The sequence below is a fragment of the Manis pentadactyla genome, chromosome 6 (assembly GCF_030020395.1).
Source record: "Manis pentadactyla isolate mManPen7 chromosome 6, mManPen7.hap1, whole genome shotgun sequence".
Taxonomy (NCBI): Eukaryota; Metazoa; Chordata; class Mammalia; order Pholidota; family Manidae; genus Manis; species Manis pentadactyla.
This window is the reverse complement of record NC_080024.1, coordinates 14,058,289-14,086,204: the sequence shown is the minus strand read 5'-3', so window position 1 is coordinate 14,086,204 and position 27,916 is coordinate 14,058,289. Positions and strand designations below refer to the sequence as shown.

Sequence of the window (27,916 nt, the reverse complement as noted above, 5' to 3'; positions counted from 1 at the left end):
CTGAGAGTTAGTGCCTCCCCTAGTTGTGCCTGTGGCTGCATCCTAGTAGTTGTGTTGGCCCAGCCTGTTTGAAGACAGAAAGGGCCAAGTTGTATTTATAGGAAGTGAATCAGCAAAAGGGTCAAACATAGAGACACTGACAGTGTCTGGGTCCCTTAGGGCTGTGTAGGCCAGGGTAAGGCTTTTGGACTCCATTCGTACTGGAGAAGGAAAATGGTGCAGAAGAGTAAGCAGATTTATATTTTTCAAAACCTTTCAATAACTTTATGGAGGATGGGTGGCAGGGGAATAAGAATGGAAGCAAGTGGCAAGTGAGTATTCATTTGTGCAGGGAGAGCTGGACTAGGATGACTGCAGATGGAAGGAAATGGCTGGATTGGGAAAATGACTTTCAGACATCTTAGTTGAATAATCAAGTCAAAAAATTAAGTTGGATGTCCACATAGAGGTGATTAGGATTGGAGATGTAAATTTGTGCCACAGGGCAGGGTCCTTGTGTGTTGGTGACAAATGTCAGGGACGCTGCAGCCTTTTGGATAGCATGAGGGACTGCAAAGAGTATGGGTAAAGATGTGTTTAGGTGATTAAACCTGCTGGAAGGAAGATAAGGAAGTTTAATTTCTAACCCCTTGGTGAAGTATGAGACCATCCCATTGCCTGGAAGTGAAGGAGGGAATAAGGTGGAAGATTAGTGAGTAAAGGTTTCAAGTAGCCTTTTCAGAGGATAAGGAAATGCATATACCCGGGAGGGTAATAGAATTGCTAGCTAGGTGGTGAGATCTGTGATCCTGCATTTCACAAGGTTGGGTGTTTCTCAACAGTGTTCAAAAGTATGGACAGGGAATAAATAAATGAGCTTAATCTCGGGTTGAGCTAACCATAGGGACAAAGTTAAGATTAGATTTTTTTCCCCAGCAAAAGGCAGGTTAAATTATGGGGTGGATAGCGTCCTTTAAATGTAGTCTGTGGGGAAGATCACTACTAGAAGATTGAGAGGCTTTTAAACAGTTAAGTGAAATTCACATTTGGGTACACTTGAAACTCATTCTTTGCCACAAGGTAGCACCATAATAGGTGTTTACATATTTGGATTGTATATCTAATGCCTTTTCAGAACATGTAAGGTCTCTGAAACTTACAAGGCTTGTCATTTCGATTCTAGAATTTAGGAGGTAGGTAGCTCATGCTTACTTTGCAGTATAAAATTCTTTGATAATTGTAATCCAGTTCCTGCACATTTTGGCCAAATTCTCATCTGTCTTCTCACCCCCACAGAGCTCCTTTTGAAGTCATTGGAGCTCCCCGTGCTGAGCATTTCGTGGGGGTGCAGAGCAAGGTGAGAGTTTGGGGCCACTAAACTTAAATATTTTAAAGGCAGTTGCCTTAGCAATCAAAGAATTTATTTAAGTCCATCTGGTATAGGACACTAGAGGGCAGTATTTATCCTTTTCCCATTTTTATCTTCAACCTCTTATTTCTAGAAGTCTCTTGAATGTAGGCATTTTTGAAAAAAATGCATATGGTTAGATGTTTTTAAAGTGTGAGAGACATATATTAATGCCAGAGCACGTTTGGGAACTACCCATATATTTTTGCAGCAAGAAGAGCTTTTTATCCATTCTGTGTGTATTTGGTAATCCATGATCTGATCTAAGTTGAAGAAAATTCCTAAATACAAGAATTAGTTAATCAGCTCTAAAAGGGGATTATTTCTAATATAGATTTGATGTCACCTGGACTTTTGCTGAGCACAAATAAAATGCTGAAAGCTCAGCAGTGCCAGTGGGCATTTAAGGCTTCAATAGTGGGACTTTGATGAAAATAGAACTAGTCCCCACCTGGTTAAGTAAATAGAGACTTGTTTACTTTGCTTATCCAGAGGTAGGTACAGCAGTTCAAACTAAGAGCCATAAATACTTCTTTTTGCTTGTGTCTGGCTACTTTCTGTTTGTGAATCATACCATCTGATACTGAAATTCAGGAATTCATGAGTAGAGGGAAAGTAAGATTTGTATCAGTAGTACTTGATATTAGGCCCAGTATTAAACTAGGCCCAGTATTAAACTAGCACTTAAACTAGTATTTAAGTAAGTGAACTCTATAAATGAATTTAGTATATGACCCTGAGGTGTTCACCTTTAAAGATCCTGTCAGACTTGAAGATATTTTTAAAACAAAAAACATCTCCCCCCATTATAAAAGATGGAACATAGATTTGGTCATAGAAGATACCACAAAATAGCTAATTTTGAAAACATTTTAAACTTGTAACTCACTTTCTAGCTTTTTGTAAAAAATTTAATTACATGCAAACATTCTGGTTTGTCATAAAATTCAGAACACTTCTTGGCTTTTTTTCTAGAAATTAATGTTTTGGTTATATTAAAAGCTATTTGTGTATATTTTGTTGTATTAGGTTATTCTTGGACACTATAATTGGCTCTCCTATGAAGATGTCTTTGTTAGAGCCTTTAATTTTGGGAGTGGCTTACAGATCTTGGGCCAGAAGCCAAAGACCAACATTGCCATCTTCTGTGAAACCAGGGCCGAGTGGATGATTGCTGCACAGGCATGCTTCATGTATAATTTTCAGCGTATGTATTTCTTGTCTTCTGGAAGAGAGGATTTAACGTAATCATGGGAGGGATGGTAATAACTTTTTATTATAAATCTCATTTTCAAGAGATTAAATTTTTGATGTTAATTTTCATCTTGGCATCCAGTCAGTGCAGAACTGTTAAGATTTAGAATTATTGGTCTACTTAGGAAAGGAACCAATTGTAGGACAAATTTTGCAGTCAGTGTAGTAAGGGAGCCTTGAGCCTATTAATAGGCAACTTTCTGGGTCTAAGGAACTAGACCTACACCTAATAGGTCTGCTGTTATCTTTGAGGAATTCTCTTCTCAAGTTAGTATCATTTTGTTAGGACACTTCTATCAGTAGCGATAGTTGACCTTTGAAAACCTAATACCTGAGCCTAGGTGCTAGGTTAAATCATAGAAGAATTTCATTTTGTAATTATTTGAGTGGTAATCATGATGCCTCAGTCCATGAGGTAGTCCTGGAAGATTTGTTCAGAGATCTTGGTGCCAAAATGTGATGTTAAGTTTGTATATTATCTTATCCTTCAGATGAAACAGATAAGATAATGTTACCAGATTTCTTGCTGTAAATGTCTCCACTGCTTTTTTTTTAAAGTGATGTGTCTTTGTTTTCACAGGTTTGGGTTTACAGTATTGAGAAGCTTTAAAATAATTATATAAAAAAGTCATTTTAAGTCTTTTTTGAGTCAGGCAGGAAGCATATAAAAACCCATAATAATTATTATTTAACTCCAACATTCCATTAATGTTTTTCTTTAGATTTTTATATTTTTCTGCTCTTTGTTCATGTTATTTTCTTGACATGTAATACCTTAAAACTGACATTCAGTATGTTATCTTACTGGTATATGTCCTTTTTCATATTTTAGTGCCAGGTAGTTAACAATTAAGACTTTGACATTTTAAAAGTCAGGTAGGTATAATTCCTTCCATTGTGGCTCCCAGAGTTAACATCTGTAGGTGAAACAAAAATAACATTTAAAAATGTTTGTTTTAAAATTTTGGAAATCTTGAGGTAAATGAGGGAAGGATGGGTAGCATTATGTTAGCTAGGATATTAATATTTAGAAGAATAACACAGTTAGATCATAAACTGGGATCAAACAACTTAGGATTCAGTGTGCTCCATTTTGATTCATGTCCACTTTCAGAGGTTTTACTTACATTTAATACTTCCATGAACTGTTGAAAATATTTGACTTGCCCTTCTTTTCCCTGTAGTTGTTACATTGTATGCCACTCTAGGAGGTCCAGCTATTGTTCATGGATTAAATGAAACAGAGGTGACCAGCATCATAACTAGCAAAGAACTCTTGCAAACAAAGTTAAAGGTGAGGACTGTCTGTACTTCACAAATTTCAGTGTCGTGGGTTCTGTTATTGCTGCTTAGTTCCCTTAGTATCTTCAAAGTCCTTAATATCTTTGTGAACTTTTTGTAATATATTTTATTCCTTTCCTTTAGAAAAGAAAATGGATTTCATAAAATTTATGTGTAAGTAGTGCAGAGAGTTACAAATTAATTGTTATATGCCCATGTCTAAGATGAAGGGATTATAACTTCTTTACTGTGCTCATCTATTTTCTAGTCTGTTTTTCATGTATGTGCAATGCTGAAGGGTTATTTTTAAGCTAGTAACTCATTTATTTCATTTCTGAAGCCTTGAGTCATGAGTATTCAGAATTTTTTTTAAAGGGAAAAAAGACCGAAACAATAGGAAAAAGGAGTTTCTTTGCTCTCTGGATAACTCCCTGTGAAAACAATAACATCGGTCTTCTGTTTTATATATGACTTTGTAAGTGAATTCCCTCCACTCTCCCTTATCTTTATTAGCCACTTGAAAACATGAGGGGCTTCTGGCTGCTCAGTTCAGGCTGCCTGTTTACATGCTCATTTTGTAAGGAAATACCATTGTTGGTGAGGATTTTGCCAAAAAAAGAGTACACAAAGTAAATCTAGTGTTATGAAATAGTAATTTAAATTTTAGACCAATATTTCTCCATCTGAAAAAAGTGATTTTCTTATCAGTGCCCCACCTCATCCTTGCTCCTTTTGAGGTGAGAAATTACTTCAATAATTTGCTGAATACAGTAAACTACTTTTCTTGTGTCCTGGACTATTTGCTAAGCTGTTTTATGATGAATTATGAAGTACATAGGAATGCTCGTGTTTTTCTAGGATATAGTTTCTTTAGTGCCACGGCTGCGGCACATTGTCACTGTCGACGGTAAGCCACCAACCTGGTCCGAGTTCCCCAAGGGCGTCATTGTGCACACCATGGCCGCAGTACAGGCCCTGGGAGCCAAGGCAAGCATGGGTATGTCATAGCTTCCTCATTCCTTATGTACACTCTTCAGTTACTGTGTTCTCTAGAACTGTTCCCTGTGTTTTACCCTAAAGTTAGATAAAGTGACAAATCAATTTTCTGGGTCATTGCTTTGGGAAGTAAGGTCATTCAGGTAAACTTTCATCTGGCCTTTAAGGGTTTATGAAAAAATACAAACATTACTTAATGCTCTAGAAGTAATATTTATTTGAAAATAATTTAAAATACCTTTTACATTATACAGTTCTCTTGGTTCCTTCTTCTGATAGTTTTGGATGGTTTGAAGTTAGTTTTGTAAATAATGGCAGTAAACTTGTCCTATATGAATGATCTCTGAACACTGATAGATAGCTACCATGGCTGAATCTAGATCCCTCCTTTTACCCCCTGTTCCAACTGTACCTTTTCCAGAGGGGACATCTGTTTATCCTCCAGCTAGCACTCCTAGGTGTGGGGACTCTGGAAGTTCCATTCTTGAGTAAGTGTCAGGAAATGTTGGAGAGTATACAGGTTTTCAGGGATATCACAGAAGCTGGGAGGATGCTGAGACTGTATTTCCTTTATAGCTGGAAACTAGTAATTGATTAGATGTGAGTGTTCATGCAGCTCAGGGGTGGGAATGGGACTCTGCTGAGGTTAACTGGGCATGCTCGTGGGACATGCAAGTGTGGCTGTCTAGTGGTGGAGTGGCATATATACAAGTCTAGTACTCTGGAGTTAAGTTTGGAGTTGAGTTAGTAGCTAGAAGCAGTTAGGTTTTAACTATAGCCATGAGGGTAGGTGAGGTCACACATAAAGAATGGTGCTTTCAGAGGCCACCCAAGATGGGTCAGAGGGAGGAAGAAAACATGTAGTGTGTGGTTCATGGAAGCCAAGTGAAAGAGCTTCTTGATGAGGCAGAACTATCTTCACTGAGGAGTCAGATGACACAGGGATTGCAAAAGGACCATCAGACTTAGTATGACCTTAGAGCAGGTTCTAAGAAGTGCTGGTGGGGGGCAATTGTGCCATGGGATGAAGGAGTGAATGGCAGATTAGGAAGTAAGGGTTTGAACGATAATGATTGTCATGAAATCTATATCTGGGCAGGCAGGAGAGAAGGTTCTCTTGGGAACATGTTTAAAATTCACCCCCATCCCCAATTTAAGAAGTCCACATATAGGGTAGTTCTGAAATTGATTCAGGCAGATTAACAGTGCCATCCATGACCCACTTGTTTTGGCTTTCCCCTGCATTGCCTCTTTAGACGTTAGCTGCTATCCAGAGGCTTGTGCAAGTGGTGAATTGTCTTTTAACCTGGATTCCAAGTGTTGTGAAGTTAACTTCGCCACTGTGAGGCTGGGCACATTGATTAGCAAATGTCTAGGTATCCTAGTCCAATTACCCTTTTTTTCAGTTAATTGCTGAAATAGCCTTTTTGCTCCCTACCTCCTTTCTTCCCTTTCTTAATTTAGGTAGCCACACAGCAGTCAAAGTGATATTTGTCATGGATGACAAGCTCCTGTTCAAAACATTGCTTTCCATTCTAGAGTCCTTAGCATGGTCTTTAAGGCTCTGCATGGTGTGGTCTTGGCTGCTACTTCACCTACATTTCCTGCTACTTTTTCTTCTTTGCTCACTCCATCCCCACTACGCCTTTATATATTATATATGCCAAGCACATTGTGACCTCAGGGCCTTTACACATGCTTATTTTCTGCCTGAAACAATCTTCCAGTTATAGGATTTTCATGGCTCCCTTCCTCACTTTATTCAGGTCAACTCCACAGAAAGGCCTTTCATTACTTTTCCATCTAAACACCTTCTATCATCTTCTCACCTTGTCTTGCTTTATTTTTCTTCATAGCTCTTATTACAATATATATTTATATACTTGCGTATCTCAGTAGTATTATGTCCCTTATGTGCAGGGAGTTGATCTGTTTTGTTGACCTCTATGAATACAGTTAATAATTGATAACAAATAAATGATTAATGAAAAAAATAGGTGCTATGACTTTCTGAGAAGTGTGTGTTTTTTTCTCCAATACAGAAAACAAACCTCATAGCAAACCTTTGCCACTAGATATTGCAGTGATCATGTATACAAGTGGATCCACAGGAATTCCAAAGGGGGTCATGATCTCCCACAGTAACCTTATTGCTGGTATAACTGGGATGGCGGAAAGGATTCCAGGACTGGGGTATGTCATAGTATATAAGTATGGGGTAGCCCAGTATTTTTATTGGTTGTTATATTAGCATTTGTGCCATTTTGTAGTATAAGATTGAATTAGTTCATCAAGAGTCTGTTTACAGTAGGCATTTCCTTCCCCAAAAAAAGACATTAAACTTAATTATAAAATATAATTAGTCATTAGGTTTAAAATACAGTTTTAATGATAATACAATTTTTTTTTGTTTTAAAAGTGCAAATTTTAACTGACTTAAATCCCTTAATTTATTTTAGTAGGTGTTGCCACTGTAGTCATTTTCATACCTAAGTATGTTATATTCAGATGAACAAATATCTTAGTATGTCCAATAAATATTTATTGAGCTCCTATATTCAGTCTCTGATTTTTCTTTTTAAGACAAATTCCAGTATTAGCCGGGAAAGGCTGGGTGTACTGGAGTGGGGAGAGGCTGACAGGAAATCGGTGGGAGTGTGAGGGATGGTGCAGGACGCCTCCCGGAGATGGGTCAGCGTGCTGATGGCTGATCTGGAGCCGTCCTTTGATGTGTTTGATACCCTTATGCCCAGAAATACTGTCCCTCCTCTCCTCTGCACTCTAGGTTGTCGTGGAGTTGAATTTGGGGATGGAGAGAGTTTCCTTTTCATATGTGTTTCTTTCAGAGAACAAGAGCAACAGTTTCGTTCTGGGTCTGCCAAAGTTGTCCTTCATATTTTGGGGGTAGGATTAGTTCTTGAAATACATACATTTGCATACACAAACATGTTCTTACATATGTTATAATTTATCATTTATAACTTAATGTAACTCTCAGAATAGGAATGTCTTCTGTAAAATTCCTGGTGCACAGTTGTGGATTCTGTTTGAATTCTTCTCTTTGGGAGCCCACCAGCTTTAAAGTCCATTTCATCCTTGGATGGTTTCTTCTGTCCTTCAGAAAAACCCTTATTTCTTCTGTTTCAGCAATCACATGAGTGTTGTCAAGTGGGACTGGGAACGGCCACTTCCTCAGAGTGGCTTCCTCCCTTCTCAGGGTCAGGTTGAACTGTCCTTCACACTCAGGCACACACGCACACTCACACACACACTCACACAGTCCTCCTTGTCCCCCTATCTCCCAGCCCAAGTGGATGCCCTGAGGGCCCTCCATGGGCCTTCTCAAGCTTTCTCCATTGCAGTCCCTCTCAGGAGAGACTGCACCAGACCTGACAGTTCTTATCGCTCTTTTCTCTAGAGAGGAAGATGTTTACATTGGATATTTGCCTCTAGCCCATGTTTTAGAATTAAGTGCTGAGCTTGTCTGTCTTTCTCATGGATGCCGCATTGGCTACTCTTCACCACAGACTTTATCAGACCAGGTAAATTAAATGTCTATGACTTGAGATGCTAAAAATGTTACCAGTATTTTTAACACATTTTCTTCTGTCAGCATGCTAATATAAGGATGACAGTTAATCATTTTAAAATAAGCATTTGCCTTTTAAGTGCTTTTTAGATTATGAGTAAGTTAAAATGATGAATTTATAATAATGCTTTTTGATATAAGAATGCCACTGAATTTTAAAAATAAGGATCACTTTTCTCTCTCTAGTCTTCAAAAATTAAAAAAGGAAGCAAAGGAGACACATCGATGTTGAAACCAACACTGATGGCAGCTGTTCCGGTAAGAATTTGACAGTTAATATTGAGAACTAAAGTAGTATTGTGTGCTGCAGAACAGAACATAGATGCTGGTGGAAGAGAGATTGTTGGTAAGGTAGTTCATGTAGGATTTATTCCTTATTGAGTGTCTATATTTTCTTTAAGTTCTACAGGATTTATTCAGTCTTGTTTAGTTTTCTTTTGCTATTTACTGAACACTCAATGTAGTTTTAGCTTCCATGTGATTATCAGCCCCTTGCCCTTAGTGCTTCTTGTTTAAATCATTTACGTGTTATCCATTATTAGTAGGAACCTGAAAGCCCAGCAGGAGATAGGAGGGAAGGTTCTGTATTACCACCTTCTCCCCTCTAAGCAGGTTCTTGTAATTAGCTCCTGAGTCCTCAGGGAAAGGTGGGCATGGACACCAAAAAGAGTGACAGAGAAGTGGGTGCAGCTTTGAATTCCCTGAGAAGTGCTTAGCAGCCTAATATAATAATAGGTAGGGGGAGGTAGAATCCATAGAAATGGGACAGCAATGATTTTTCTGTCTCCTTAAAGTACTATATGGCTTTCTGATTTTATTTGAAAGTGTTGGGAAGTATTACCAGATACCTGAGTGCTCACATCCAAGCGAAGTTACATAGTTATTCCAAAGTCAAATATAAATGACCATTAGGTTTGGAGTTTCTGTAGGTATATAGTTCCCGTAGTAGTTCTTGCTTAAAATTTTTAGTTCACATAAAAAGTGAATGAAAGTTGTAGAGAGAAAAGTATGTCAAGTGTACTTCAGAGTAATAGGCCTAGTAAGTGAAATGCAGTGCACACAAGGAAAATTTCCTGGGTACAGCAATTGAAAGACAGTTAACCCAAACCATGTCATGGTCTTTTTGTCATCAAAGAATATGGTATTCTATATCTTTATAAGATAAAGTTATGAGAATCTTAAAAACCATTTTATATGATTATTCATTTATTTAGTGAGTTTAGGTTTTATTTAAAAAAAACAAGGTAAGCAAAATAATAAAAAGAATCAATAATGGTGTATTACTGCCCTAAGGCTTTCCTTTCCTCCCTTCCTCCCTCCTCTCTTTCCCTCTTCCCTCTACCTATGTGAGCATCTAAATCTATTTCTGCTATTAAAATTATTTATACAGAAGGCTCATTTTTAAAGTTATTGTGGCTCTTCTTTAAAAATTTGTTGCTGATAGAATTTGTCCTAAAATACCTCAGTGTTGATATAAATATTAATCTGATGTTAAGATTTTAGTATGTAAGGTAACAGTCTTATTGATGTTATTAACTCATTTTTGTACATCTAGGAAATCATGGATCGGATCTACAAAAATGTCATGAATAAAGTGAATGAAATGAGTAGTTTTCAACGCAATCTGTTTATTTTGGCCTATAATTACAAAATGGAACAGATTTCAAAAGGGCATAGTACTCCACTATGTGACAGGTAAGTAAAGGCCTTTGGTTTAATCATTTTGGTTCACATTACTAGCCCAGTTACTTGAGATAGTTATAAGAGGTAAATTTATTTTAAAAACTCAAAGGGACCTTTACCAAATTCATCTGGTGTGAATATGAGCAATTAGAAAAGATTGCAATGTTATTTCAAAAATTTTTCACTTACAGTTTTACTGTAATAGTGTGTATATTTTCTGTGGACACGTGATTTTAATTTTTTTGAGAAATAGATTTTCTTTGCTTCTTAAATTTATTTCAATATTAACCTAAAATGGAAACCAATATTATATATTTTGTGTTGAAAGTGTTATAAATGATGTTATTCATCATTTTTTGTTTTTCTCAGTAGTGCTAGAGTAAGTTTAGATTTAAATATAAAATAGTTCAGAAATTAGAAAACAAAATTGTGACATACAAAACAATTCACAGGAATATTAATATAGTTTTATATTTTAAATTTAATTTAAAATTTAATGTTAAGAAGGTACAAATATGTATATGAAATAAGGCAAAGCAAAAAATTAACTTGCCTTTAATACTTAATTTTAATAAAGATGTAATAGGATTATTTGGTATTAATGTGTATTGTATAATGATATAAAACTGATTTCTCTGGCCATAAGCAAGGGTTTTCCATTACTATCCAAAATTAAACCTGACAATTTTAAATTAAAATATTGCTTTTAAAGTTCTTAAGAGAAAATCCTATATTCTTCACTTGGTTGAACTTCTAAAAATTAACATCTAAGTAATGGGTCAAGAGACTTAGATTGGTCATATAGCTTGGATAAGTCAATCTCAAAATCCCATAGTCTAAATGATTTGGAAAATACCATTCAACTTTAAAATCTTGCTATTCTTTGATTACATTTTTTTAGCTATATTTTCCGGAAAGTTCGAAGCTTGCTAGGTGGAAATATTCGGCTACTATTGTGTGGAGGTGCTCCACTTTCTGCAGCCACACAGCGATTCATGAATATCTGTTTTTGCTGTCCTGTTGGTCAGGGATATGGACTCACTGAATCTGCTGGGGCTGGAACCATTACAGAAGGTTAGTCTTGTCCACAGAGCAGGGTCCTCCAGAGGCTGGGGTGCATCTCCAGGCAGTTGTTATTATGGGCTGTTGTCAGCAGGTATATAGGACAGGAGTGGTTAAGGTATTTGTATAGCAGAATGATGGTAAATTCAGTAATTGTGATTATTGATATAGTTTCTTAGAATTTATAGGCACATGTAATAGTCAATAATTCACCTACAAGAGTTTTTTATATTAAACTGTGATGTATAAAAAACTAATTAGCATTCTGGGAAAGGAATTTTTACTATAAGCATTAGCTGTATTTATGCATTTATTGTATCAGTTACTAAATCTTTTATGTAGAAAAATGTAGGTGTGTTGTCTAATTGTTCAGGTAAGTGTATTAAGGCTCAAATTCAGAATTGTTTATGGGGATTTTCTGTAAGTGATTGAGAAACTAGATTCAGGGCTAGAGAATATAATTTCCAGTTTATCATGGTGACATGGGTGAGGAGGCGATCCACTGCCACGTGGTTACAGGTGAATCCCAGAGTGTTTCACATGTCCCTTTTATGGAAGAAAGTTACTTTGCTTCCCAGTACTAGAAAAAGCTGTTCCTACTTCGTATTTTTCTAGATGCTGATAGATACTAAAACTCTTAATTGATCATTTTACCCTATTTAACTTGAATGCTTCTGTGTACCATTCTCATGCCAGCCTTATCTTGTATTTTTTCTGTATTTTCAGTTATATTTTCTACATTCTGTATATTTTTGGAAGCTACTTCTAAGTCTTGTTTTGCAGGAAATAAGCAGTTTTAAATACATGTATATGTGGTTCCTTTCTTTGAGGATCCTTAATATCTTCTGTTTTTAAGATTCACATTGTGTGATTAATCAGTTACAGTTTCTGATGTAAGTAAAACAGTCCATAAAGTATTAAGTATCAGCCTTTATTTCTGATATTTGAATGATCTTTGAAGAGGAAACATAGTGCAGCAATAATTCATTATAGTGGTGGTTTTTTTCCCCAGATCCTCAAATGTTAACAATCTTAATCTCCAGCCTGGTCTCCAGACTCTTAATTGTATGTTTAAATAGGGTGTGAAATACAAGCTTATGTGAGGAAGGCTTCAGAGCTCTCATTTTGAAATAGTGATACATGGGAGAGGATTGGAGGGGTTTATGTACTGCAAAGCTGTCTGCTTGAATAAGGAAGTGGAATAAGTGTAAGCCACTGTGCTCTATCATTCTTCACGGTAAGGGCACAAACTCATGAACCAGGTGTAGCCACCTAGGCGAGTGAGTGAAGTATGAGCCCTGAGATAAAATGTGATGGGTCAGGAATCTGGAGCAACAGGAGCAGGCATTCCCCGTCTGTTGGGGACTAGAGTTGTTGCTGTGCTGGAAATATGGGGCCTTGTTTCTGGAGATTCCACACTTAAGTAAGTCTTGATTTTTAAATGTCAGTAACCAATTCAGGGTAAAAAATAACACATCCAAAAAGAAAAAAAAAAATACCTCAGTGTGGGCCACGCAACTTGTGGTTCACCAGTTTGTGACTTGCTGCCTTTCAGGATTCTCTGGGGACATATCTAAGCTTTGGGACAAATCATAATTTTTGGTAATTTAGAGAAGTAAAGCAATTTATTATCTACTGTAATCAAATACTTTTTTCATTTGCATCTTAGTGTGGGACTACAACACTGGCAGAGTGGGAGCACCATTAGTTTGCTGTGAAATCAAATTAAAGAACTGGGAGGAAGGTAATGATGGATTTTAACCAATAGAGCATTACTTTGTATAATGTTAAACTTAATTTAAAATTAGAATTGTGCTTCATTTCCTTCCTTATTTTAGAATATGAAGTCTACCCACGAGTGCTCATTTTTGTCCTTTATAATAGAAATATTTTATCTAGAACTATATGAATGCATTAATTTTGTTGTTGCAAAGATGATTCTAAAGAATCATTTTTATTTGGCTTGTTATTTTATTACGTAAATGCAAATAAGAACTATGTCAGAAGCTTGAGGAATGTGCTAAGTGAAATAAGTAATGCCAATAAATTAGGAATGATCATAACTTTATTTTGTAGAAGCAAATCATAAGAATTGTTTTGTGAAACTGAAGAATTTTACATGTTACTTTTTGTTTTCTTTCTTTTCCCTGAGTGCTTCAGTCCAGAATTATCAGAAGGAAAATTTTAATATTAATTCCATAAAAATAAGTTGCTTATGCCATTTAGATACTAATCACTTTTTAAAAATACCATTTGATCTGTTAACATGGGTGAGTTAGCTATGATTTGTTTGGATGTAGGCTTGGTTGTCATTCTTTAGCTATCTTTTAGTAGAATTAGTGAAAATGTTCAATCAATTTAAATTTGGATTTATTTTGTAGTTTTCTGTAAGACATAAATCTTCTAATGTGATATTATACAGAGATCTACTAAGTGCATGCTTCAATCATTTTATCACTTTATTAGTGTGGTATTTAAGAATCTCTACAGAATCCTTAAAGGAGTTTACCTGTGTAGTATATGTAATTATTTTTATACACTAGATGTTGAATTTTTTTAGTGTAATTGCTTCTCTTGAACTAGTAGTTTAAAAGCATAAGTGCTTGTGGTTATAAGCAACTGAACTTTTGCACCTAGTTTATGTAGGTGGATTTTGCTCAGTTATGGTATCTGCCTTACGTTCTTTGGGAAACTAATTGGATTAAAAATCAGATGCCCTTATTTAGGAACTAAGTTTCAAATTTTTACATGATGCATATAGGGATAAAAATATTGAATTAACTCTAACTAACTCAATTCTGGGTTTAATTAGGTGGATACTTTAATACTGATAAACCACACCCCAGGGGTGAAATTCTTATCGGTGGCCAAAATGTGACAATGGGATACTACAAAAATGAAGCAAAAACAAAAGCTGATTTCTTTGAAGATCAGAATGGACAGAGGTGGCTCTGTACTGGAGATATTGGAGAATTTGACCCTGATGGTTGTTTAAAGATTATTGGTAAGCCATCTCTTTTTTTTTTTTTTTTGAAAATGCATGAAATGCATGTTTGTGAAATAGCTTTACTAAAGAGGTAACTATGTGTTTAGAGAAGTTGTTTAATAATATAAGAATGTATCTTTAAAAGCTTGCCATATTATGAAGCCTCAAAATAGATAGCAGTAGTATTTTTAATTACTGTTATGTAGCCCTTGAAGAGTCTGATTCTTTTTTTTTTGTAGATAATTATTTTTTATTGGAGGGTAGTTGACACACAGTATTACATTACATTAGTTTCAGGTGTACAACGTAGTGATTCAACATTTATATACATGACAGTTCTAGGTACCAGCTATCACCATACCAAGCTGTTACAATATCTTGACTATATTCATTACATCCTGGTTACTTATTATTTTATCATTGGAAGTGTGTACTTTTTTTGTTTTTGTTTTTTTTGTTCGTTTGTTTGTGAGGGCATCTCTCATATTTATTGATCAAATGGTTGTTAACAACAATAAAATTCTGTATAGGGGAGTCAATGCTCAATGCACAATCATTAATCCACCCCAAGCCTAATTTTCGTCAGTCTCCAATCTTCTGAGGCATAACAAACAAGTTCTTACATGGAGAACAAATTCTTACATAGTGAATAAGTTCTTACATGGTGAACAGTACAAGGGCAGCCATCACAGAAACCTTCGGTTTTGCTCATGCATTATGAACTATAAACAGTCAGTTCAAATATGAATACTCATTTGATTTTTATACTTGATTTATATGTGGATACCACATTTCTTGAAGAGTCAGATTCTTAATAGGGGATGTTCATTGTTGTGAATTCTTTGATGTCTAGAAGTTACTAGACAGGGCTTTCTCCTATCTGAATCTTGTCCTTGCCTTACCTATGAGAACTAAGGAAGGCCTGGCAGCTTGAGTCCTCTGACCTCTGGGGTGAAAAGTAACTTCCCTGGCTTCTTCTCCTTTAGGTTTTTTCCTCATTTTATAGTGTTTCTCTCCTACTCACCCTAACTAGAAACCCAAGGGGAGATGAGAGAGTCGTTAGTCACCTCCCCCTATCTAACCCATGAAATACACCTCAAGATCGTTCTCTTTCTCTCTCTGTCCCTCTTACGTGATTGTAGGCCTGGCCTGCACCTTTGTCACCCTATATGCTGTGAGAAATTTCTCTCTGCTGTCAGGCTTGCCTCTCTTAAATGCTCCCTCACTGCCAACATGTGATTACTAAATGCTGATCTCACTGGTCCACTTTCCTGCTGAAAACCACTCAGTGGCTCCTAGAGGCTCACTTGAGGGTGCCTCATTTCCGTGGCCCCAGTTCACCGCTCCTCCATTGTCTCCGGTTGTTTCCTCCTCTGCTGTGTTGCAGCCCTTCCAGCTGACATGTCTCTGTGCCTTGCTAGTGATGTTCCCCTTGGCTGCTGCTCAGTTTTCCTTCAAGACGTAGCTCAGGCCGCGCTGGCAGGAATTCTTTCCAGATCATAAGTTGGAGATTAACACCTAGTACTACCATGTTGTACTAAAGCCACATGTTTTTGCATCATGCTGTTCTCCAGATAGAGTGAGAGCTTTCAGATGGCATGTGTATGTTCTTACTTACCTCCCTGGTATTAATGTATACGAGGAACCTGCCAGCAGAACATACGTAAAGGAGGTCCCTTAATCAGAAGCTGGTTTTTTTTAGAGTACTGCATGAGTTTATTAGCTATCTAGTATGCAATAAAGAAGTGAATAAATTTTTATTTTACAGTTAAATGAAAAAATATGCTTGGTTCTTAAGCTTACAAAGCCTTGCATTGAAAATGAACCATTTTGAACTTGAGAACACTGTGAATAAACAGTGTTAGAAGATTGCTCGTCTATACAGCCGCAGTTAAATATTAAATAATATGTGGTGGAGATTGTAAACTGTCCACCAGCACTGTATCTTCCTTTTGTCTTCCCCATCTGAAGTTTTGAAGAAGTAATAGCTATACTTCTACGTTACCTGATCTCCCTTAGTTGGATGTGTCTAGGCAAGTAAGTTCTTTTTTTTTATTGAAGTGTCACTGATATACAAGCTTAAATTGGTTTCAGGTGTACCACAGTGGTTCAGCAGTTACTCATATTAAATTCTCACCCCCTCTAGTGTGGTTACTATCTGTCAACATAGAAAGATGTTTCAGAAACATTGGTTATATTCTCTATGCTGTACTACTATCCCTGTGGCCAGCTTATATTATGATTGAGAATTTTTGAGCCCCAGTATCTCCCTCACCCACCCCACACACCCACCCCAACCCCTCCACCATGTTTACCACCAGCCACTTCTCAGTGTCTATGAGTTTACTGTTTTGTTCATTTCATTTTGTTTTTATGTACAACAAATAAGTGAAATCATATGGTTTTTGTTTTTCTCATACTGGCTTATTTCACTGAACACGATACCCTCTAGGTCTATCCATGTTGTCACAAATGGCAGGGTTCTTTCTTTTTTATGGCTGAATAATATTCCATCGTATATATGTAACACATCTTCTTTATCCATTTATCTGTTGATGGACACTTTGGTTGTTTCCATATCTTGACTGTTGTAAATAATGCAGCTATAAACATAGGGGTGCATATATCTTTTTGAATTGGATTTTGTTTTCTTTGGGTAAACATGTAGCACATCTTCTTTATCCATTTGTCTGTTGATGGACACTTTGGTTGTTTCCATATCTTGGCTGTTATAAATAATGCAGCTATAAGCATAGGGGTGCATATATCTTTTTGAATCAGGGATTTTGTTTTCTTCGGGTAAATTCCTAGGAGTGGAATCACTGGGTCATATGGAATTTCTAGTTTTGATTTTCCAAGGAATCTCCATACTGCTTTCCACACTGGCTGCATCAATTTTCATTCCCACAAACTGTGGGAGGGCTCCCATTTTTCTACCTCCTCTCCAGCATTTGTTATTTGTCTTTTGAATAGTGGCCATTCTGACTGGTGTGAAGTGGTATCTCATTGTGGTTTTGATTTGCATTTCCCTGATTATTAGGGATGTGTGGAGCATCTTTTCATGTGCCTATTGGCCATCTGTATTTCTTCTTTGGAAAACTGTTCAGGTCCTCCACCCATTTTTAAATTGGGTTATTTTTTTTGGTGTTGAAATGTGTGAGTTCTTTATATATTTTGGGTGTTAACCCCTTATTGGATAAATTGTTGGCAAATCTATTCTCCCATACTGTAGGATGCCTTTTTGTTCTGCTGATGGTGTCCTTTGCTGTACAGAAGCTTTTCAGTTTGATGTAGTCCCATGAGTTCATTTTTGCTTTTGTTTCCCTTGCCTGAGGAGATGTGTCCAGGAAAAAGTTGCTCATGCTTATGTTCGAGAGATTTTCGCTTGTTTTCTTAAGAGTTTTATGGTTTCATGTCTTACATTTAGGTGTTTAATACATTTAGAGTTTACTTTTGTGTATGGGGTTAGACTGCAATCCAGTTTCATTCTCTTGCGTGTAGATGTCCAATTTTCCCAACACCAGTTGTTGAAGAGACTTTTCCCTATTGTATAATTATAGCTCCTTTATTGTATATTAATTGACAAAAATACATGGGTTTCTATTCCATTGACCTATGGGTCTGTTCTTGTGCCAGTATCATACTATTTTGATTACTGTGGCTTTGTAGTAAAGCTTGAAGTCAGGGAACGTAATACCCCTAGCTTTGTTGCTATTTGGAGTCTTCTGTGGTTCCATATGAATTTTAGGATTATTTGCTTTAGTTCATTGAGAAACGCCATTGGTATTTTAATAGGCCTTACACTGAATGCAGGATGCCCATTTTGACAATATTATTTCTGAGCCTAAATTTTTATATTTAATAGTAAAAAATTAGGACCTAATTTTATAATGTACTTTCAATTTTAACATAACTGTTATAATGAACTTAAATGATAGATTACTTAGGGACTGGCCAGTATATGTATTAAAGGTATTAATATTTTCCTCCAGCATTACCCCCTCCTGGCTTTTGTTTTGCACAGATCGTAAAAAAGACCTTGTAAAACTACAGGCAGGAGAGTATGTTTCTCTTGGGAAAGTAGAAGCGGCTTTGAAGAATCTCCCACTAATAGATAATATTTGTGCATATGCAAACAGGTAAGAAAGTAGAATTCATGTTATTTGTACTTAAAACATTTGGTGTGCCATTGGTGTCTCCTTCCACATGGGTCTTCTTTATAAAATTACACCAAGAACTCTTCCTCCCCGCCTGTTGTCTCTGGGAACGGCCTCTTCTCATACAGCCAGTAGCTGATTCTTTCCTGGTGATGCTTCCTGTTCTCATCTATCTGTGCCCCTCCTCTCCACTTGACACCCCTCACTGCAGGTCCTATGTGTAGGGAGACAAAGACAGAAAATCCTCCTCCCTGCTGCCTTGGTACCCCTAGCTACCTGTTCCTCTGCACAGGAAAGCTTCCCAGAACCTGGCCAGAGGAAGGGGGAGCAGAGAAGGAAGTTGGGGCTCGGGGCAGCAAGAAGGACTCGGCTTATTCTTACTCTCTTGCTCTTAAGTTGAGTTTGCTTGGGACCCTAGCCAGGATGAGGGCTTCTGCCTTAAGGTGTGTAGAGCTGTGGTGTGACACAAAGCATCTGTAGCCCATGATGATATGAAAGTAGCTGAGAAGAAGAGTTTACAGTTAAGATTCCCAGGAATACATTCTGGAAAATTGTGTTGGAATTTCAGATTGGCCCTCTGATTACATTTTTCTGAAACAGTACTGAATGTGGTAATTATTCTCTAGTGTGAATAACCAGATAGATTGTGGCCAGCTTAGAAACCTTACTGCAGCAGGCTGACGTAATCATAATTACAAATAAATGAAACCTGGTATCAGAAGAACCAGGTTTAAAAACAGACTGAATCATAGCCTGAGTTAAAGACTTACTATACTGTTTTATAAGTGGATCTGCAGTATTTTCCCCGGAAATGCTGAAGTTCCGGATTTTGCTTGTGTGATGTTAGCCGGAATGTCTTTCTCTTCTGGATGCTGCCGCTGTGTCCCAGGCCTCTGCCTTCAGCGAGCGTGAAGTTCTGCCAACAGAAGTCACATGATAAGGGAAAAAACAGAACACATTACTTTGGCTGTCAGATTTATTTAAATAGAGTTTCTAATTTACCTTTGCATTAATTTTTGTTAAACCTGTTGATGTTACTGATATTTTAAAGATGAATATTCTGGCACTTAACAATTTTCTTTTTAAAAATGTGTACATGCACTATTCATAATAGTTATGCATAGTTGAAATTTATCATGAAATGTCAGATTGTTTATTTAGCAATGGCCTCTGCCGACAATTGGAATGTATTATGAATCAGACAGTAAAAGTATCTGTTGCATGAAATAAGTATGCCATTGCCAAGTGAGTCTCGTGAATTTTCTTTAAAACAGAATTGATTACTAAAATGTCAGTGTAATCAGTAGCTACAGCTAGGATGGTATGCCATTTAGTTCCTTAGCTAAATTGTCCTTTATATATTCCAGTTACCATTCTTATGTCATTGGGTTTGTTGTGCCAAATCAAAAAGAGCTAACAGAACTAGCTCAAAAGAAAGGACTCAAAGGGACTTGGGAGGAGCTGTGTAACAGTTGTGAAATGGAAAATGAGGTACTTAAAGTGCTTTCTGAAGCTGCTATTTCAGGTGAGTCAAATGTAAAATGATTCTAAGAACTGAGAGGGAAAGAGAGTACTTAAACTTACTTTTTAGCCTGTTGTATTACAGGGCTTAGGATTTCCTGCACAGAAACCAATCACATTTTCCTATCATTAGATTTTTGAAACAGGTTTTTTGCTATTATAATTGTCATACGTCTCTCTTTTTTTTAAACTAGTATTCTGAGGGATAGATTTCTTAAAAGTGGATTCATGGCTGTTGGTGGTATATTTTGATGGGTACTCAAAGAATGGGGAACTTACACTATTTGCTAAGGATTTTAATTGCTTATTTTTCATGCCTTTGTATTTACATTTTTTTTCTCCACCACCTCAGCAAGTCTGGAAAAGTTTGAAATTCCAGTTAAAATTCGTTTGAGCCCTGAACCATGGACCCCTGAAACTGGTCTGGTGACAGATGCCTTCAAGCTGAAACGCAAAGAGCTTAAAACACATTACCAGGCGGACATTGAGCGAATGTATGGAAGAAAATAATTACTCTCTTTCAGCATCAGTTTGCTGCAGGGAGCTCAGATCAAATAGGAAAATACTTGAAATGCATGTCTCAAACTGTGAGGCAAACTATTCCTCATATTAAACCTAAACTGTTATTTCTCATGACATCACCATTTTTAACTGACAGGATTAGTAAAATATTAAGACAGCAAACTTGTGTCTGTCTCTTCTTTCTTCCCCTCCTTCAACTTTTCACCTGGGACCGCACTTGTCAGCATGAAGAGTTTTCTGAATCACAATGGGGAACAGTGATTTTAAAACCTCAAGTTTTTAAACATGATTTGTATGTTCTGTATAATGTTCAGTTTGTAACTTTTTAAAGTTTGGCTGTATAGAGGGATGAATAGGAAATAAAAGAATTGGTTATTTGGGGGGCTTTTTTACTTACAGTATTTAAAAATGCAAGGGTATGGATGTGAAATTATGTAAATTTCAAATGTTTATGACTCAGATCATTGTTGAACAAAAAGATTTGTTGCTGTGTAATTATTGTCCTGTATGCATCTGAGAGAAATAAATATACGCATACTTACGTTTTAAGAAATCGAGACCTTGTGAATACATGTCTGATAGCGTCTTCTTTATATATTTATTTTTTATTAGGGAAAAGTGAAGTTTGATTGGTGCTGCATGAAACAAAATAGCAGAAGAGGGTTATGGCTTACTAGTAAAGACGACGACACAGCAAGTATAGCACCAGGGATAATTAGTCTCTAATACCATCAAAATATTCCATCTTCAGTTAGCTATCGTTGAAACTAGGAAAATAATTCAGACTTTTAGAATTGGAAGCAGTTTAAAAAGAGTAAAATTTAAAAAAGGCTAGAATGTTACTGTTTATTTCATTGACTATGTATATTGAGTTGTCTGTGGCACCGTAATCATGGAAAATTATTCTGTCCTCTTACTGTACTTTTAGTCTAGATATTTAATGTATATCTCATTTCAAAATTAGGATCCTTTCATTTTTTGATAGTTTGCGCTGGGTGTGTGTGTGTGTGTGTGTCAGTGTCTGTTGGTAGCTTACTGAAAAAGCACCCTACCGTTGCTTTCTGCTATACCCTTTCTACACCAGAAAATGAAATAAAATACTTATGATAAAATAGTATTCTTACTGAGATACATGAGAATTTAATTAATTTTGTAATAAGGTTTAATTTGTAGGGTTTTGTCAGTGTGGAAGTTACTTGTGCTTCTCAAGCATTGCTTATGGTAATGTAGTAGTAGGTTTCCATCTGTATTGCTTGTCTGTTAACCGAGCATCATCAAGAGTTAATATTGTACCAATTAAGGTGTGTTCAAATCAGGACTTAAGAGAAATCCTAGCTACCATGATTTTCATACCATATTAGTCATTTTCTTGATTCTCTATTCCTTTAGGCATAGAAAGGCCAAGAATAGGGAAAGGTGAAGGCCGACCTGTGTCGGGTAGCGGGAGTACCAGGCACCTGGGCCCTGGAGTTTTTGGTCACATCACAAACAATCCTGTTTGGAAATACCGCAGTATGGTGTTGTTTGTTTTGAACTTCTCTTGTATATTTGTATTACGTTTTGAATGCTTTTCTCTTTGTCATAGTTTAAATTTTCATGAAGTTTGGAAAAACTGCCCAGAAGTAAAAATATGAAAGAAATTAAATGGAACATCTCTATCAGGATGTTGTGATTTAAAAATTAAAAATCAGGGTGGGTGGTGAAAATTTGCTTCTGATGCTTTATTTTAGAATAGTTTCAAATGAGTTTTGAAAGGTAGTTAGAAAAAAGGGTTCAGTGCTTCAAATGAAAGAGGTCAGTATCAGTGGTGTCAGATGAATACGTAGTTTCTCACTGACTTGGGATTAAGTTGCTGCTTGTCAGAAACTTCTAATAAGGCTGGTTTAACCTGTATCTAGTTCCATTTCTCTAATTTTTTATCATTTCTGTCAGTCTTAAAACATCACATACTAGATGTCAGGTGCCAAAGCAGAATGCCGAGTTAAATACATACAATCCCCTTTCCAACAAGTTACTCTGTAACCAAAACCATCTTTAATGTCCTGAAAAATTGTGTCTCTTAATATATTACCCTTTCAAAAAGTAGAAGTTGTAACATAATGCTTTTGATAACAGCATTGTATATTAATCTATAGTACCCAACTATAATTGTAAGAAATGACTGGCTTAACCAGAGGATATTTGGGGAGGGAAGCTTTCTGGAATTTCAAAGTAAATTGCTAAACCTAATACATCTGAAAATAGATCATAGATCCTAAAAGGATGTTTCCTAAGAACTGTCGCTTTCAAGAAATAAGCTACCTGAAGAATTCTTAAACCTCTCCTTATAGTAAGTGTAGCAGGTCATAGCAAAGATACCGATGGCCACCTTCACTCCCCTTGCCCCATATTCCCACTCCACTGTTGGCACTTTTTAGTTTAATCTTCATTAAAAGGTTTTTACTGACAAAACAAACTGGTATCTACTTTTTTAAGTAATGGATTTGACATCCATGATAATCTCTAAAGCTTGCAGTTTTTTCAGCAATGCTTAAAGGCAGATTAACCCGAAATACCTTTTTGTTTGCTGCTAAAATTCACAAGATTTTAAAGTTTTTAAATAATTATTGCCTGTGATGCAACTTTAAAACTTAAGAAAACTGATGTGTTGGTTCTTTATTTTTTAAGAAAATTATGTATATCTGTGATGTTTTAATGGGAATCAAATTCCAAACTACGTATTGGACCTCACTGAGATGTAATGCACCCTTTCTTTCTGTACAATTGGAATTGGTGATGTACTGTGAGTTCATTTTCAGTGTATTCTTGGCTGTTGCTGTTTTCTTCCTGAAGAAGTGTGCATCGTAAGCCACATACCCACCTGATGGGTGGGCTATTTATTTGTAACTTTACATGAAGTTTGAAGAATAGAGATATGAAAAAAAGTATGATATTAAAACTCAACGTTTTGCTTTTCTAAAATAAAAAGCTCTCCATAATGGAGTCAAGTTTGACTTGATGTTCCTGAAATAGTTGTTGAGAAAGGATTTGGGCAATTTTCTTTCTTGTCTAGCAATCCATTTGAAGGGGAAAGTTTTTACTCTAGAAATTGTTCTTAATCTACTTTATTTCCTAGTACTGTTCTAAACTCACTCTGCCCTGACCCCTCCTGAACTTTTCCACTTCTACCTTTTCGTTTTGACTTCACAGGAGTAAGTTGTCATCATTTTAAAGTCAGTGCTAATAAAATGTTTTCTACACTTAAAATTTTCACAGAGCTTGAAGTATTGCATAGAGATGATAAATTGAAATTTATGGGGGAAATTAAAAGCAGTGTGACCTGCAATAAAATCTAGATTTGGGACTGACATTGAATCATATGATTGTGAAGGAAGAGTTTTCTTAGGCCCTGATAGCTCAGAAGCCAGCCCCTGCCTGCCTTCAACTAATAGGTCATATTTGTTTCTGACAAAACTGGGTATATGTACCTTTATACTAACTTATGCTTCTATAAAAGTAAGTTTTTGTGTGGAATCCTGTAACAAAACTGACTTAAGCATCTAGCAGCTTCAGTGTGTGTGTGTGTGTGTGTGTGTGTGTGTGTGTGTTTTGTTTTGTATCATTTTAGAGATAATTGTGCCTCATTTCTCATTAACTTTGCTCATGTTATTAAACATTGGTAGCTCAACATTCCACACCAAGTACATATATAATTTTGGGATGAGGCAGGTCTGTATTGTCATGGAAAGATTCCTCTGAGATAGCATGAAGAAAACAGGCTACGTGCACATGTGTAGACAGATTTAAGTAGTAAAAGTAACATCTTCTTCAATCAGAACTCCCCCAACAAAAAAAGAAAAAAGGCCAACCGAGCTTGCGCTTCGCTCACCCTCTGTGGGCCATGCATGCATACAGGCTGCAGGGCACATCACTGGGGACACCCTCTTGCCTTAGTGCCCTGAATGAGCAATCACCTAAGTGAAAGTGTTAACAAAATTAGACACTTACGTGCGTGTGCATCTAGTATTACATGCACCTTTTCAGTTCAGACTTTTCAAGACATTTCAGGAAAGCCTTATTCCCTAGTGACTATTTAAGAGTACTGTTGACTTAGTGGTATTCATTCAGAAGCAACTTCCCCATTCGGTGACTCCTTGTTAGATTAGTCCTCAGTTCCTTTATAAAGAAAGATTATTCTGAGTTCTATGTTATCCAATAAAATGGGGTCTCAAGCCTTTTCTGCATGAGTTGCTTTTATGAAAATAGGGTTTCTCTCCAGTATGAGTTTGTTGATGGTGAAAAGTTTTTCCCACTTACTGCATTTATAGGTTTTCTCTGGAATGTGTCCTCATACTAAGAGGGGTGAGCTACAGGCTCCCCACACTGCCTGCCCTTGCAGTTTCTTCACAGAATTCCCAGTGTGGGTTCTTGTTAGTCAAGGGCAAGCTGTAAGTGAAGGTTTCCCCACAGTGACCACATCTGTGGAGTTCCTCTAATACAAATTCTTCCATGTTGACTAATGAGGCATTATTGCTAAAGATTTCCCCACTTTCTTCACATGTGGGTTGCTTTCTTTTTTTAGTTTTCTGAGCTTTTATTTGTTGAAAAAGGGAGGGGCAGTCCCTAAATCCTTCATCAGAGGATTTCACATTTGTATGATTCTTAAATATTCAGCAGAGATTCCCAGATTTTTGGTCTTAGGGCCTCTTTACAACCTGAAAAAAATCAAAATTATTGAGGGCCCCAGAAAGCTGTGGTTTAATGTGGCTTGATTACACCTACTGATATTTTCTAAACTTTTTCTTCAGTGCTTTACCATGAAATGTATAGAATTTTTTTTTTTGTATCAGTGTATAATTACATGAGCAACATTATGGTTACTAGACTCCCCCCATTATTAAGACCCCACTACATACCCCATTACAGTCACTGTCCATCAGTGTAGTAAGATGCAATCAAATCACTACTTGTCTTCTCTGTGTTGTACTGCCTTCCCCATGCCCTCCCCCCCTACATTATGTGTGCTTATTGTAATGCCCCTTTAATGTGTAGAATTTAAGAATCTTTCACTTCAACTTTCCTTAATGACCATAGTTATACTAAGATTAAAAAATTATAAATGAAAGACAAAGGTAGGGGTTCACTGGGTGTGTGTGCGACTCCCAACTACCCATTGTAGCTGTTAAAACGCTGCTATGAAAGATTTGTTCTGTGCTAATTGCAAAGTCCCTTAGTCTTCATTAAAACATGAATGAAAAACCTACTACTAGGTTGTGCAAATAATTTGATGCCTCTGCTTTCCAAATTCATTCACAAAAGCCTGTAGATCCAATGCGCTATGGCCATGCTCTGGACCTCCTCAGCCTGCAGAAGTACTCAGCCTGAAATCAAAAGTACAGAGGATGTTGCCTAAGGGACAGAAGGAGACCAGAGATAGCTTTAAGCGGGAGGTCTGGACAGACGGGCTCAGTCTGCATTGGAAAGGAAGGTGGGTGTCAGGAAAGTGCTCATATTGAATATCCAGCTCGGACACCGAGCAAAGTGCTGTTCTAAGAGGTGGGCCAGGTGCTTTGCCTGACATGACAGCCCACTGTGTAGCTTCCGTGTGCTGACAGCACCATCATTCAGCAGCCTCGGTCTGAATGAAGTCAACCTCAAGGAATGTGACAAGCTCTGTGAGAAGAAGTTCCCATAAATGCAGGACAGGATTGCTGTGTTACAGCCATCGTCATAAGTAGCCACCAGAATCTGTTTCAAGCCTTTTCAAGTGGTCAACAGTTTAGTTTGGAAAAAAGTTACATCAGAAACTGACAAATGTTCCTGTTTTTTGCCCATTAATTCCATTGCTGGGATTCTAAGAAAATACCCTAGAGACATGGATTGAGATTTCTTGCACATAGACCTTCATTGTGAAGTTTATAGTGACCATCAACTGGAAGCAACCTAATTGGGCTAATATCTAAACAGCTAAATATTACATAACATCTGGTTGATTGATTATATAGGCAACAGAAGTGTTCAACCTTTTATGTCATGAGGATTATTTCCTATTACAAATTTTTTTGGGGGGAAAAGGGACTGAAAATTTAATAGGCACTTCAGGTCATTAAATGGGTGTGTATGCATTTATAGTGCATAGAGAAAGCCTGCAAAGAAATGTGCCAACATGGAGGTAGGTGTGGAGGTGTGACTGACTTTTCATGCTTTATTTTTTTTACAACTGCATTACTGCTGTCATAGATTTCCAAATTCACGAGACTAAATAGTTCAAGTCTTATTTTCTTATCCTTGATGAATAATTTTTAAGAAAAAAGTATCTTGAAATTGTCCTATGTTTTGGTAAAAAAAAGAGAAACCCTTTTGTTTTCTAATCTCATATTTATATTAGTTTTCCAGGGCTGCGGTAACATAATACCGCAAATGGGGTGACTCAGAACAACAGAATCTATTCTCTCGTGGTTTCTCGATGCCAGAAGTCCGAAAGCCGGGCGTCAGCAGGCCGTGCTTCCTCTGAAACGCGGAGGGGAATCCTTCCTCGTCCCCTCCTTCAGTACGTTTTTGCTGCTCTGTCTCTGGCATTCCTTGGCCTGTAGAAGCGTTTCTCCCGTCCTCCGCCTTCACATGGCACTCTCCCTGTGTCTTCAATCATATTCCCCCCGTGCCCAAATTCCCTCTTTTTATAAGGACACAGTTTTACTGGGTTCAGGCCCATCCTGATGATGTCATCTTAAATGTTCATCTGTAATAACCTTATCCAAGTACATTCTGAGGTACTAAGAGTTAGGTCTTTAACGTACCTTTTTGGGGAACACATTCAACCCATAGCTGTCTTCGTACATTTTTTTTTTGCCAGCTTCCTTCAATTCCAACTCTTGCTTATCAATCCTGTTCTGTTTGTTCCATCTTTATAATGTGATATTAGAATATCTGTCTCAGGCTTCTATTCTTACAGTACAGAAAAAAAAAAAATTCTCTGAGCATCCTTTCCTGTTCTGTGTATCTTTAGTTTCAGGTTCTTAATAACTTCCCTTTTCTTGACTGCTTATTACTCTCTGAATTTCTCTGTAACTGTGTTCTGTGGGACTTTCACCCCTAAACCGCTCCTTTTTAAAGTCTTCATGGGTATCGAATAAATGTGTTATGTCCTGATCCCTCCTTTTTGATGTAGAACTTTTTTTAAGTATCAGGTCAGGTGGTTTATATTTTTTTCAGACCCATTTAAACAAGGGTGAATAATTTGCTAGTCTTCTATTTCTTTCTATTAACATTTTTTTAATCTTTAAGATATCATTGATACACAATCTTATGAAGGTTTCACATGAGCAACATTGTGGTTGCCACGTTCACCCATATTATCGACTCCCCCCCACCCCCACACCGTGGAATCTGCTAGTCTTTTAAAACAGCTCCCACGAGAAATGGGAAATTCAGAGGTGCTTTCCTCCTATCTTTTCTTCTGAAAGTTGCCTTTGCCTTCTGGTTTTGTTTTTGGCTGACTT

The 27,916-nt window shown here is 36.9% G+C and overlaps 1 protein-coding gene across 2 annotated transcripts in view; it reads left to right on the top strand.

Moving 5' to 3' along the window:
- ACSL3 (acyl-CoA synthetase long chain family member 3) overlaps positions 1-20,995 on the top strand; it is a 64,058-nt gene extending 43,063 nt beyond the window's left edge. Inside the window, exons 2-15 of one of the 2 annotated variants that reach the window (XM_036913945.2) lie at positions 1,276-1,336; positions 2,417-2,594; positions 3,826-3,935; positions 4,781-4,919; positions 6,961-7,111; positions 8,337-8,460; positions 8,694-8,765; positions 10,063-10,202; positions 11,092-11,264; positions 12,922-12,996; positions 14,065-14,256; positions 18,263-18,377; positions 19,763-19,920; positions 20,269-20,995. In XM_036913945.2, coding sequence (XP_036769840.1) covers positions 1,276-1,336; positions 2,417-2,594; positions 3,826-3,935; positions 4,781-4,919; positions 6,961-7,111; positions 8,337-8,460; positions 8,694-8,765; positions 10,063-10,202; positions 11,092-11,264; positions 12,922-12,996; positions 14,065-14,256; positions 18,263-18,377; positions 19,763-19,920; positions 20,269-20,426 — 1,846 coding nt within the window. In that variant the 3' untranslated portion in view covers positions 20,427-20,995. The remainder of the gene's footprint in view (positions 1-1,275; positions 1,337-2,416; positions 2,595-3,825; positions 3,936-4,780; positions 4,920-6,960; positions 7,112-8,336; positions 8,461-8,693; positions 8,766-10,062; positions 10,203-11,091; positions 11,265-12,921; positions 12,997-14,064; positions 14,257-18,262; positions 18,378-19,762; positions 19,921-20,268) is intronic. The other variant, XM_036913927.2, reaches the window with a different exon arrangement.
- Positions 20,996-27,916: the final 6,921 nt, after the last annotated feature.